Source organism: Gekko japonicus, unplaced genomic scaffold, assembly GCF_001447785.1.
Source record: "Gekko japonicus isolate JY-2015 unplaced genomic scaffold, Gekko_japonicus_V1.1 scaffold679, whole genome shotgun sequence".
In the NCBI taxonomy this organism is placed as follows: domain Eukaryota; kingdom Metazoa; phylum Chordata; class Lepidosauria; order Squamata; family Gekkonidae; genus Gekko; species Gekko japonicus.
In genome coordinates, this window is record NW_015160229.1 from 429049 (window position 1) to 443227 (window position 14179).

Here is a 14179-nt window from a genome sequence, read left to right on the forward strand (position 1 = left end):
ACTTTTTCGCTAAGTTTCGTTTCACCTTGCATCATTTTCCCGGCTCGTCTAATTCACTGGCCGATGCGCTTTCATGCCTCCCACAGCATGACAGCCAACGTGAGGTCATCATTGACTCTATCTTCTCGCCTTCCCACCTGGGGTTGCCGCGGTGACTCGTGCGCAGGCGCGCAAACTTCCTCCGCCTGGGAACTTCCCTACCCCCTCCACTCTGCCGGACAAGGGGGGGGCTTGGACTCACAAATATGTGTCGGCTCTCTCTGACGGAGACACGGAACTAATCTCTTCTTTGCCTGACTGTGTTCGGAGCCCAGAAGGGCTGATATATTCTGGCAACAAGTTGTATGTGCCTTTTTCTCTTCGCAGGGACGTTATGGTGTCTGCTCATGGATCCAAACTTGCAGGCCATTGGGGGTTTGTCAAATCCCTTCAACTCCTCCGCAGACAGTTCTGGTGGCCTCATATGCGCAAGGACTTATTGGAATTTGTCAGGACTTGCCACACTTGTGCATTGACTAAATCGAGGGGGGGAAAGCCTCCTGGCCTGTTGCGACCCCTGCCTACTCCCTCCCGGCCGTGGGAGGTGGTCTCCATGGACTTTATTACTGATCTTCCCTGTAGCAAGGGGAAAACTGTTATTTGGGTGGTTGTAGACCTGTTTTCTAAACAAGCCCATTTTGTGCCTTTCTCTTCACTGCCAACTGCCCACAAGCTTGCGAAGGCTTTTATGTATCACATTGTGAGGCTCCATCTTTTACCATCTAAGTTAATTTCAGATATGGGCTCACAATTCATTTCCAAGTTTTGGAGGGAGCTCCTGTCAATCATGGGGGTGGAACACGGTCTCAGCAGTGCTTACCACCCTGAGACCGATGGGCAAACCAAACGTGCAAATCAGACCCTTGAGCAATATTTACGTTGTTTCACTAACTACCAACAAACTGACTGGTGTGATCTCTTGCCTTTGGCTAGGTACTGTTACAACAACACCTTGCATAGTTCTATTGGGATGTCCCCTTTCAAGGCTGTTTTTGGTTACGATAGCCCCCCCTCCCCTTTTTGAAGGGGAATACTGCTTCTCATGGGGGGAATGCTGGTTCGTGGTGTAAATCCTTGCAAGATGCATGGCCTCTATTATGTCAAACTCTAGATGCTGCTAAAGCAGCTTATAAGGCCCAAGCGGATAAGGGACGGGTGGTGGGATTGGATTTAAAACCTGGTGATCTGGTGTATATTTCTACTAAAAACATCAAGATGTTACGACCGAGTAAGAAACTGGGTTGGAAGTTTATTGGGCCTTTCAAGGTGCGTAAAATCATCAATGACGTTGCTGTTGATGTTGAACTGCCAAAGAATCTGAGGGCTTTGCATTCTGTTTTTCACATGAGTTTGTTGAAAAAGGATCCTGGTACCTCTCACAATGCTTGGGGATCCAACACCACCCCTCCCTACATGCAACCAATAGGATTGTTTTGGGGACGGACTAACAGGGAGGTGGGCCAGGAGGTTGGCACAGCCACCACCCACCTCCTGGATCCCCCGATAAAAGGAGAGAACCAGTCACATGGTCTCTCTCTCTCTCTCTCTCCTACTTGATCAACTAGCATCTCCCCTGCAACAACCCCTGTCTGCTTTTACCCCTCTTAAGTCCCACTTGCTATCCCCAACCCTTGCCTCCACTGCTCACACGTTCTGGCTGGTTCTGGTCGTGTGTGAATTATTTACTTTCCATTTTACTTTCACTTTACTTTCCCCTCTATTCTTCATTGGAACAACCAACCTGCAAGACAGATAAGTATTGCCCACCATCACCCTACCTGCTAATGCAACAGTGCTTATTTTAATACTGTATTTCTAAGGAACTTGACTGAATGTGTGAGTGCATCAGTATTGTTTGTATGAGATTTATTCTTTAAGTAAAAGACATTTATTTTAACAACAACAGCCTCGAATCCTTCTCTGGTAACCCTTGGTGGGAACAGGACCTTGGTATAGTTGGCAAGAACCCATTTATAAATTGCCAATTGCTGTAAATAAAACAATTCGGCTAACACCTCTGACCCACAGCCATGCCCTGTGAGAGCTGTGGTGGTAGATTCAGCATCAGGCCAGGATGTAGCCTATCATCTGCTTCAAGGTGATAAGGGGAGGGCCCCTGCTGGGTTATGCATCTTCGTTTAAATTGTATTTCATTTTGTAAGCCACTTTGAGTCCCAAGAGGAGGACGGGGAATATTGAGTAAAAATATTTAATTGAATAGGTAAGGGTAATTTTTTCAGGCCTGGACAGTACCAACTGCTTCACAGAAGCAAGTTTACATTAACATCATGCACAATAAAGCAGCAATCATAAACACACTTAGCGAAGGAGTCAGTTGCACCCTACTTATCAGGATTTACTTCTGAGTAGACATGCTTAGAATAGTGCTGCAGAGAAGGCAAAGTGTCATGAAACCCTGCTCAAGCTAGTATCTACACCATACCTCAAGGAAGCCTTTCTGATCCGGTGACATGTGATTCAAAGGGATGTAGGTTTCCCCTGTCTCTTGGCAAACCAACATGACATGCCTCTGGCTGAATGTTCCTCTGCCAACATCTTGCCCACTCAGACGAACATTAAAACCTTTATGTGAAGCAAAAATACAAAGTAACTTGATAAAACAACAGATCAAGAAGTATCAAGATGTTCCTCCTTGCAATGGCTTTAATGCGGACACAATGGAGCAGACAAGGGATTTTTGTTGCTGAACAAATATGTAAGCAGCATCCAAGCCCCAGGCAAGTCAGAAACTGCCTACCAGTTCAGCAATGGAAACTGGTTGAGGAGATGGTCCCTTCCCTGAGGATTTAAAAATAAATGGGACTCCTCTCATAACATGATGATAATAAGCTCTGTATGCCCAAATAAATGGCACACCAAACACTTCCCCAATAATTCAAAAACTATGTAGTCAGTCCAAGTTGAATGTGACCAGAACCAATAAATTTGTTCACACAGAGGAATGTGGTGTGTTTTACTGGAACCCAGAGGGTTTAAGGCTTACCTTGACTGAGTAAAGAACCAAAAGCCAATGCTTCAGCGGTTGCCCAATCTAATTTTGTTCCTTCTTCCAATTTCAGTATTCTGGCCTGGATGTTCAAGACCCCCCCCAAAAATCAATTTTGTTATTTCAACAATCCAGCATTTATCAGCATCAAAGGTCTCAAACCATCATATTTTTGGATTGCAATCACAGTGGATAGAAATATGTGCATTTTAAATAAGAATATGTGCATTTTGCATGACTAATGATCACTTATTTATTACTTATTTTAAATTGTATTTATTTAACCTGGAAAGTTCAGAATGGCTTGTGTGGAATGCCCAAGCAGCTATCAATTTGTTCCAAAGAAATAATGAGCAGCAACGAATACAAAATGGAGAGTCAGAATACATAATGGATGCGGCCACCGACTACAGGTGCAAACCTTCATTTTGATTAACCTGACAAGGGGGGCCAATTGCAACACACTCAATAGGCCATCTAAACTATTTTACACAAATTTCCATGTGAATTCATACAAAGGAATCACATAAAAATCACATTAAGAAGTTGTGTGAACTGACTCAGGATAAGGTGACTGCAGGCTTCGAACCCTTTACGTGATTAACCTATGGGTATCAATTTTACTTAGCAAAAACAAGATTTCAGTTACTGCCACTGCCTTTTTTTAAAATAGGATTTTACAAGCAGTGTGTTACTGTAATAGAGAAGACAAAATATTCTTTCCTTTTAAGAGTTTGTTTGTTTAGTAAACTAAGTTATCACAAAAAATGCATCTGAACAGAAATTCTGGGATATTCAGATGTAATTAACCATGTTTCAAATGCTGCAGTCTTGCTTAAGATTTGAATTGGGAAGTTCTTGTCTTTCTCAGGTATGTGCAGCGGCAAAGCAAAGCAGGAAGGGGTAAAAGACAGGTACACTTTAGTTGTGCCTGCCTGTACCACAACCCCATTACTATATGGTCTATATAATCTTGAAAATTATACTTTTCCCATGATGCAGGGGGTTCCAACATGGGGTAATGGGAGGTGGTGATGTCAAATTTGTAATGGGCTCTGGAGAAATTATGCTTGGGCCTTGATATACACACTTTCAGCTACCACAACATTTTATATATATTTTTTGGAAAATGAGGTATACGTCTAATGATTAGAATGTCAGACTAGGATCTGGGAGAGTCAGGTTAAACTTCCCACTCTGCCGCGAAAACTTGCTGGGTGATCTTGAGGCAGTCACACACTCTCAGCTAACCTACCTCACAGGGCTGTTGTTGTGAGGATAAAATGGGGGAGAAAAGAACAATGTAAGCTGCTTTGGGTCCTCAATGGGGAGAAAGGGGTGGGGTATAAACAAAGTAAGGAAATAAATAAAGTACCTGGACATGCGTCTTCAGGATATGGCTATGAAGCTGCAGTTCCTCTAGCATTGCCACAGACTGGACCCCAATAAACTGAAGGAGCGGAAGAGGCATGCCTGTGTCCCATAGGGTGATCCTTGCCGATGGCTCCACCATGCTGCTCCAGCAAGCCTGAAGGTTGATGGGTGGAGGCGTGTACAAAGTCATGTTGGCAAGGTGCTCATTCACTTTAGAGTAATAGGACATCTTTATCTCAGACACTTCCTCCTCGGTCATGAGTCCCTGGATGACCAGACTGTCTGCGTAAGTGTCTGGAATACTTTTACGGGACCTTGGAGGGAAAGCAAAGACATTGAAATGCACGAAGTTCTCTTCAGACCAATATCTTTAGACTGAATTTAAATTAGCTCAATACATTAGACTGTGCTAGCAAAATAGTTTGGAAGCTTCAGTTAGGACAGAACATGAATATCTTATTACCGAAAGCAAATCAGTGGGAAGGAACAGATTCCTCCAGTCCTACTGGCTTGGACAAACAAATGCCTTTTGAAAAGGCGTTGCTGAAGAGGTGCATGAAATCCCAACAAGGGTGAATTTTCTCACCTCTGCTAAACTAAGTCATACCTGATTATTTTATACATGGTAGGGTTAGTGAAGAACGGCTCGTCTAGTTCGTTGTGGCCCCACTGGCGGTAGCACAGCAAATCCACTATTACATCCTTACGAAAAAGACGCTGGTATTCAACAGCCAATCGTGCAGCTCGGATGACTTCTTCAGGGTCATCTCCGTTCACATGGATAATTGCACAGTCAACTATCTTTCCTAAAAATGGGAGAAAATGACACAGGCCACACAAAATTTGAGACAATTTGAGAATTACCAGTGAAATATGCCACCTAGCATGTCCTGGTTTTGGTTACTATCTTGGACTACAAAATGAGAAGGGTTGCCAAACCCTTACATACAGCCAATGAGACACTGGACTATTTTCAACCCCACCCACCCTCAGCATCTGGTAATTAGGTTCAAAACTATTAATTAAATATTCACATATTCTTGTATATTTACCTGGAGCATTCCAGATCTTTTAAAATGTATAGTATAAACAATTTTCTCAGGACATACCAATATCACTACAGTACAGAGATGACCTTCCCCGCTCAGCTGGAGTGGTATAACCCAGCTGGTTGTTGACAATGAGATGGATGCTGCCACCTACTCTAAAATGTGGCACATTGGAAAGTGTAAATGTTTCAGGAACAATTCCTTGGCCAGAAAAAGAAGCATCACCATGCACCTATATCACAGAAAGAAATGGAGAGGATAATGTCAGAGATCACTGTCAACCTTTCTTTGGAAGGAGATGCAGGTCACACTATTGAGATCTGTATTTAGTATCAACCTGTTACACCACAGTATTTATTCTACATGCCAATAGTTCAATATTCACTGAAATCTCAATATTTATTTGCTTCATTTATACCTCACATTTCTCTCCCACGGGGACACAAAATGGCTTACATCATTCTCCTCTCTTCCATTTTACTCTTATGACAACTCTCTGAGGTAGATTAGGCTGACAGAAAGTGTGACTGGCCCTAGATTCACCGAGCAAGCCTGGGTGAGGATTTGAAACTAGACCTCCCACATCCTAAACTGAAACTCTAACCACTGCATCAAACAATAAACTAAGAAAGCTTAATTTTGAAATATGGGAGGTGGAAGTTACTGATTCCACACCTATGACTCCAAGGTCACACCAAGTAAATGGGGGTTGTCTACTTTATGAGTTATGGATCATTAGACTTTTACACATCTTACAGACTATGAAACAAACCACTGTGTAATTTTAAAAGAGGACCATGCCAGATGATACAGTGGAGAACCATCATCAAATATCTTCATAGCAGTGATGATGATGGTTGAGAATAGGATTAGGACTATAACATGGGGAAACTACCTTAACCCCCTCCATGCTGTTTCCCTAATGTAAGCAGCCCTTCCAGCTAGTATTTGCCAGACAGGGAATACAAAGAGGAAAACACAACTATCAGTGTAGACAGACAGTGGCCTAGGAGAAGGAGCTGGACACAATGAACCCCACCTTCTCCAACACCAGGGTCTCAATCTAACCCCCCTCCAACCACTATTATTGAATGCATTGTGGGAAACTGATCACGGATTTCCTACATTTCATTCTGTTTGGACCTGATTTGTATGACAGTGAAATTGCAGGATATACAAGTCTTTTAAAAAAAGCTCTCCTACACACATTATGTCCTCTGCATAGAACTTTATAAAATCCAAAGGGTCTGTCTCTATATCTGTATCCACAAGGAGACACACTATGTTGTGAGGACAACCCCATACACTAGACCAACATCCTCAATGTATAAAGTCCTACACAGCCTGGGACCAGGAAACTTGAAGGATGGCCTTTCCTGAATGTACCTGTCTGCCGTTCCTCTGTCTTGAAGCTAGGAAAGTAAACCCATTTGACAAAGCTAATCAATGCTGCCCTGACCTGGATAGTCCAGGCTAGACCAATCTTGTCAGATCTCAGAAGCTAAGCACGGTCAGCTTCGGTCAGTATTTGGATGGAAGACCTCCAAAAAATACCCAGGTCATGACCACAGTTCCCTCTAAGCTGCAGTAGGGGACGCCAGCACACAACATTTCAAAGGCCAGCTCAGAGGATTTCTCTTCCACTCACAACCAAGCTTCCATAGGAAATTACAGAGGATGGGGGCACCTCATTCTGGGGCCCATAGACTTGGATCCCCTGTTCCAATCTTTTTGAAATTTAGGGCAGTTTTTTGGGGAGAAGCACCAGCAGCTATGCTGCAAATTTGGTGTCTCTACCTCAAAATACAGGCCCCAGGCCCCAGATAACCCCAAATCAATTCTCCATTATAGCCTATGGGGCCCATTCACTTTTAAGGAAAGAATTAGTAGGCACATAGATGAACGAAACCTATTGAGGCAGACTCAGCATGGGTTCTGTAAGGGAAGATCTTCTCTCACTAACCTGTTAGTATTCTTTGAGGAAGTGAACAAATATGTGGACAAGGGGGACCCAATAGATGTTGTTTACCTTTTTTTAAAAGACTTTTTATTGAAAGATAAGTAAAGTATACAACCAAAAAGCCACTATGCATCAACAGTAGTGCATAATCATTCATACAAACTTGCTGTGAGTTCAAGTACAGTTACAACAATGCAATTCATTATCATATCCAAAGGATCTACGTATGACCATATCCTTATCAGTTTTTAAAAATCTCCTAGTAACCTAATATTGATATAAGAGTAATGTATAAATAATCTAAGGGTAATTCAAAAGGATTTTAAAAGTGCTAAGACCGTAAAAATAAATCTCATAAGTGTAGCCATTCTGCATAGCCAGGATGTGCTGGTAATAACACATTTTCTGTGAAATATGTTAAAAGAGGAAACCATTTGCAAACTAATCTAGAGTGGGACTCCGCATACCCTTGTGTATGTGACTCGTATGTATCTGCTACTTTGTCCATCACAAAGTGGTCCCAGCATTTATTTCGCCAATAAAGAATGAACAGAGGATCAGGGTTTATCCAGAAAGCTTTTGATAGTTCCTCATCAAAGGCTCCTAAGCTCAAAAATCACGGAATAAAAGGACAAGTCCTTTTGTGGATCAAAAACTGGCTAATTAATAGGAAACAGAGAATGAGTATAAACGGGAAATTTTCTCAGTGGAGGGTGGTAAGCAGTGGGGTACCACAGGGATCAGTACTGGGTCCGATGCTTTTTAACTTGTTCATTAATGATTTAGAGTTGGGAGTAAGTAGTGAAGTGGCTAAATTTGCGGATGACACAAAGTTGTTCAGGGTGGTGAAAATCAGGGAGGACTATGAGGTGCTCCAAAGGGATCTGTCGAGGATGGGCGAGTGGGTGTCAACATGGCAAATGGGGTTCAATGTGGCCAAGTGCAAAGTGATGCACATTGGAGCAAAAAATCCAGCTATAAATACACGTTGATGGGGTCCAAACTGGCAGAGACTGACCAAGAGAGAAATCTTGGTCGTAGTAGATAGCTCGATGAAAATGTCAAAACAGTGTGCAACTGCAATAAAAAAGGCCAATGCTATGCTGGGGATTATTAGGAAGGTAACTGAAAACAAATCAGCCAGTATCATAATGCTCCTGTATAAATCAATGGTGTGACCTCATTTGGAATACTGTGTACAGTTCTGGTCACCACACCTCAAAAAGGATATTATAGCATTGGAAAAAGTGCAGAAAAGGGCAACTAGAATGATAAAAGGGTTGGAACACTTTCCCTATGAAGAAAGGTTTTAAAACCTTTATTAAGATCAAGTATAACATATCAAAACATACAATAACTGCTAAACAGTATGCAGAAGTCGTGAGAATCAGAGATTACAAACCAGCCAGTTAGTCACCCACAAAATCATTAACATACATCCACAGTTATAACATAATAAGACAGTGTAATTTCCGTTCACCTATACAAAAGTACTGCTTGAAGCATAAATCCCAATGAATTGAGTCAAGTCTAAAATACCATATTTTCAGGAGTCTGCTGCTCTGAAATACAAGAGGAGTCTCGGCAGTAAGGCGGAGATCAGGGTACAATCAGAAGTGGAGCCAAGTGTGCTAACTCGTCCTAGAGGGGATCACGTTATGCTTTGCCATGAAGTCAAGTACTGGATACCAGGTAAGTACAAATTTATCATAAGTTTTACTGAAACTGTTTTGTAGTCGTTCCACAATATTAGAGATTTTATTCATCACGAACTGATCCCAGATCTGGTCATACCAGGATATCAGAGTTGGAGGTGTTGAAGATTTCCAATTTGCCACAATCGTGAGTCTAGCAGCTGCAAGAAGAATTGAGGTAAGGGTTTTTTTGGATTCGTCCCAAGATGATGAGTCCCATAGATTAAGCAAAGAGAGTTCCAAAGTGACCGGGAGTGTTTGCTGTGTGATGTCGTTGATTTGGGAAATTATTTCCTTCCAGAATTGCTGAATGTTCGGGCATTCCCACCAGCAGTGTAGGTATGTTCCAAGAGATCCGCAGTTTTTCCAGCACAAAGGGTCATACTGAGGGTTCATTCGGTTCAGCCTTTTTGGTGTAAGATACCATCTGTGTACGATCTTGAAGGAGTTCATCCTAATGTAATATACACGTGATGAAAATGCTGGAGATTTCCAGATTTCGAGACAGTGTGATTGTTGCATTTCCATTTCAAGGTCTGCTTTCCAAATATTTTGGCAAGGTAGAGTTCGGGAACCTTTGGCAGATAATAAAATCTTCTATACCTTTGAGAGCAGGCCCTTCATGGGTGGATCATATATAGACAAGAGAGTCTCAAATTCCGTCTTCAGCCTGGTGAAAATATCTGTTTGAGCCAGGCGGTCAGTCATATTCTTAAGCTGTAAATAATGGAACCAGGGGATATGTGTACCAAGAATTTCCTCCAAGCCAAGTTTATCTCGTACTTTCCATTGTTTTACTATGTCTGAGATATGTGTCAGGCCCGCTGCCATCCAGTCCCAAAAAGCTCTTGATTCCATTCCTGGTGGGAACCATGGTTAATTAATGAAAGATGATAATTTAGACATTTTTGGTAATAGTTGTGCTCATTTACGATCCCAGATTTTTAGAGTAGCGTTTAAGAAACAATTATTTTGTGCTGAGATCAGGCGTTGAGTTGATGTCATCCAGAAGAGGTCCTGCAATCGTATCGAAGAAGTGCTTGATTGTTCAATTTGCATCCAATCTGTTGAAGCATCATTATTCATCATCCTTATTGCTGTAACAATTGTAGCTGCCTGATAATAGGCTCTCAAGAGTGGTAGATCTAGACCCCCCCAGGGATGAGGGTCTGCTCAGTACTCAGCAATTTATTCTAGCCTTCTTGTATGCCCAGAAAAAGTCTGTGAAAAGTCTCTGCCTCCATTATCCAGATTGGGAGAGCTCTGAAGAGAAAAAGAAATTGTGGGGAAATGAAGCATTTAATGAGATGTAAGCGATCTGTTAATGTTAGTGTTACATTGTTCCAATCCTTCAGTCGGAGTTGGGTGTCCTGGTAGAAACTATCAAAATTACAGGACATTAAGTCTTTCAAGTTCAAGGGGATTTGAACTCCCAGATGTCTCCAGGAGTGTTTTGTCCAGCAGAAAGGGAAATTCGATTTGAGTATATGTCGCACATTTGTACTTAATGATATTGGATATAGCTCCAATTTCAAAGAATTATGTTTGAGGCCAGAAATCATCCCAAATTTTGATAAAGAGTCTAAAATTGCTGGCAAAGAGTTCACTGGATCTGAGACATAGAGTGCTAAGTCATCTGCATATAGGTTTACTTTGTGCTCCTGCTTTCCAATGGTAATTCCAGAAAAGTTCTTGTTCCTTCTGAGGACTTCAGCTAGCGGTTCCATGGCAAGCGCAAAAAGTAGGGGTGAGAGTGGGCATCCTTGCCTTGTGCCTCTAGATGGATAGAAGTATTCTGAGTTGCACCCGTTGACTCTGACTTTGGATCTCGGTTGTGCGTATATTGACTGTAGTGTCCTCAAGAAGTTATTTCCAAATCCCATCTTATTCAGTAAGCAAAGTAGATATCGAGTTTCCAGTGAGTCGAACGCCTTCTCAGAATCAAGGGCCAGCACTAGAGAGTCTTGAGAGGTGTTTTTGCCATGAGTTATAATGTTGAGGGTGCGGCGGATGTTATCTGTCAATTGCCTTCCAAATATAAATCCCATTTGGTCAGCTGCCACATATTCTGGAAATATGTTCTTGAGTCTATTAGCCAGTAGAGTCGTGAACATTTTGATGTCATTATTCAGAAGAGAGATCGTCCGGTACACCTTCGGATCAGTAGCATTTTTTGGGTCTTTAGGAATGACGACAATATTAGATTTTGTCCAGGATGTAGGTAGTTCCCCTGTTAAAAGAACATTGTTGCAGACCTTTAACAGATGATCTAGTAACGATGATTGGAAAGTCCTGTAAAATTCTGCGGGAAGGCCATCTGTCCCAGGGGCTTTATTGGGTTTAAGAGATTTGATAGTCTTCTGTAATTCCTCCTTTGTGAAAGGTTTGTCCATAAATGATGAGTGATCCAAAGAAAGTTGTTGGTAGCAGTCCTTGTTTTCCAGATATTTTTGAATGGCCTCTAAGGGTGGGTTCTTAGAGCTGTACAACTTTTTGTAATAAGTAGCAAAGGTATGAGCAATCTCTGAAGGAAGATATTGTGTATTGTTGTCTTGACTTCGAAGAGCCTTTACCTGAGATGAATTCTTCTTGTCCTTAACCCTCCAAGCCAATACTTTGGTGTTTTTCACCGACTTTTGCCAAAAGCGCTGTTTTAAGAATAGAAAGTTCTTCTGTATCTGAGAAACTTCAATAGATTCTAAGACTTTTCTCTCCGCCAGAATTTGAGCATAGATTTTTTTGTCGCCTCTTCATTTATGCTCTCTTTCCAATGTTGCAAGGTGAGCTAATGCTTAAATTCTGATGCAGTTTTTCTCTTTCTTCAGCTGTGCTGAGATTTAAATTATGGAGCCTCGCAGGATGGCCTTCATCGCATCCCAAAGGATTGGGAGAGGAACAGTGTCCAAACTATTCTTCTTGAAATAATGTTTAATGTCCATATCTAGCTTTTCTCTGACAGATTGTTGTAATAAAATATTTTAATCCAAAGACCACTGCCTGTCTGTTGCAAGTGATGGTAAAAGATCAAGTTGGCAGTCTAGCCAAGCATGGTCTGTAAGGTGTCTCTGGCCAATGTTCGGTGAAGAAATCATTGGAAGGACTGAATTAGATGCCAGTAGATAGTCAATCCTGGTGAACATGTCACGTCTAGCAGAATACAAGTAGTTAACCTGCTTTGGATGAACTGTTCTCCATACATCCTGTAGCCGGTATTTAGTGAACAGTTTAGCTAGTTTAGTTTCTGATTACTTTGCTCCTGATCTTCTTGGTGTTGGATGAGATCTATCCATTATTCCATCTGCAATAAAATTAAAGTCCCCTCCGATTATAATTTCACCACTCTGAAAAGATTGCAGTTTCAAGAAAACCTCATCCAGGAAACTGATCTGATTGCAGTTAGGAGCATAGACAGATCCTAATGTTAAAAGTTTTCCTTCAATTGAACCCTTGATGGAGAGAAACTGACCTAAAGGATCAGACAGAGAAGCTTCTAACACAAAATTTACTTCCCTTGCCAGTAATATTGCCACCCCTCTAGCTTTAGAAGAGCCTGTAGCTTGATATTGTTGTGGAAACGCTGACGATTTCAGAACAGGCCCGTTATCAGATCTGATGTGTGATTCTTGCAAAAATAGAATATGAGGACGCTGTTGCTTTAAATATTATAATACCTTTTTTCTCTTGACCATACTGCTGAGAACCCTAATGTTAACAGAGCAGATTTTGTAAGTGCCAGCCATTTTGGTATGACTCCAAAGTTGAACCCAAAATCCAGTGTTATAAGTGTTTCAATTTTTTGTTTTGTTGTGTTTTTGTTTGATTGTGCAGTTTTATTTGTTTTTTGTATTGTTTTTTAATTTGATTAACTGTGTCTGCAATAAAATATAAAAGAGGGTAGTTTTCTGCCAAACCAAGTTATGCCAAGTTAGCTGTGTAACACACTACTATAAACACAACACCTCAGCCAGTATATTGTAGTCTGAGTATGTCCTCCAGTATTTATGTAACAACTATAAAGTGCAAGAAAAACCCAAAATTATAATGATAAATATCCAAGATTCAAGCAGTTTAACTATAAATTTGACTTCCTTTTCTTATGAATTAATTACTTCTTATAAATGTAAAAATCAAGCAATGAATTGAATTAATTAGTTAAAAATCAAAAGCCAATTGATTAAGCAGTTGTTAAAATTAATTAAATTATTTCTTCTGTAGAATGAATTAATTAAGCTATCACACAAACAAACCGACTCTTGAGGTAATCAATTAGGTAAAAAAATCACTTATATCAGAGTAAACTATGCGTTGCAGAACCCTTCAGAATGATTTATGTAGAAATATCAACTTACTGAGCAGTTGAACAGCTTTCCCTTATTTCCTTGTTAGTTCCCTCTCTCTGTGTAGTGTCTCGCTTTTAACAGGAACAAGTTTTAAATTTTGGAAGCTATGAAATTGAATGACACTTAGGACAAATAAGCTGTGAAAAATTTCTGTACAACAATATGTAGGCTATAAAAAACAGTAACAGAAATAAGAATTATTAAAGACAACAATAAGGAAATCCAAACCATTTAGGAAAGAAAAAAAAAGTCTTACCCTATCAAATAGGGCAAGAACCCTGAAACAGTTTTAAACCAGTGAGCGAAGAAATTTCAGTATGCTCACCCCCCTCCCCTCACAAACAGTACTATTGTCTAAAAAATCTGCTCAACTTCGTATTGCAATTAACAGTGAGAAATGGGTATCTTAACTTAACCAATAAATGTTTAGTGTGGAGACCGATATCTGTCAGTGTGCCCTGGAGATGCAGTTTCACGAGAGTGTATTTTATTAGCCTTCTCTGAAGACGCGGGAAAGTCTAATCTTCTCTTGAAAGAGCGGCGGCCATTTTCTGAGTCCTCTAGCAGCTTTAGCGCAAAAAGTAAGTCATGAGCAGACTCCTCATCATCTGCAAAGTGTAGGACGCCATGATGTGTAGCTTGCAATTTTCCTGAAGGAAGCCACTTATAACGGACATTTGCCTGTTGCAGCCTCAAGGTGGTCTCTTTAAGTGCCT

At 41.0% G+C, this 14179-nt stretch overlaps 1 protein-coding gene across 1 annotated transcript in view; it reads right to left on the bottom strand.

Moving 5' to 3' along the window:
* Nucleotides 1-14179, bottom strand: part of DHTKD1 (dehydrogenase E1 and transketolase domain containing 1) — a 54461-nt gene that overhangs the window by 19134 nt on the left and 21148 nt on the right. The window contains exons 6-10 of the mRNA XM_015411951.1: nucleotides 5530-5701; nucleotides 5028-5226; nucleotides 4422-4734; nucleotides 3044-3128; nucleotides 2483-2622 (exon numbers count right to left, since the gene is read on the bottom strand). Of these exons, the coding sequence (XP_015267437.1) occupies nucleotides 2483-2622; nucleotides 3044-3128; nucleotides 4422-4734; nucleotides 5028-5226; nucleotides 5530-5701 (909 nt within the window). The remainder of the gene's footprint in view (nucleotides 1-2482; nucleotides 2623-3043; nucleotides 3129-4421; nucleotides 4735-5027; nucleotides 5227-5529; nucleotides 5702-14179) is intronic.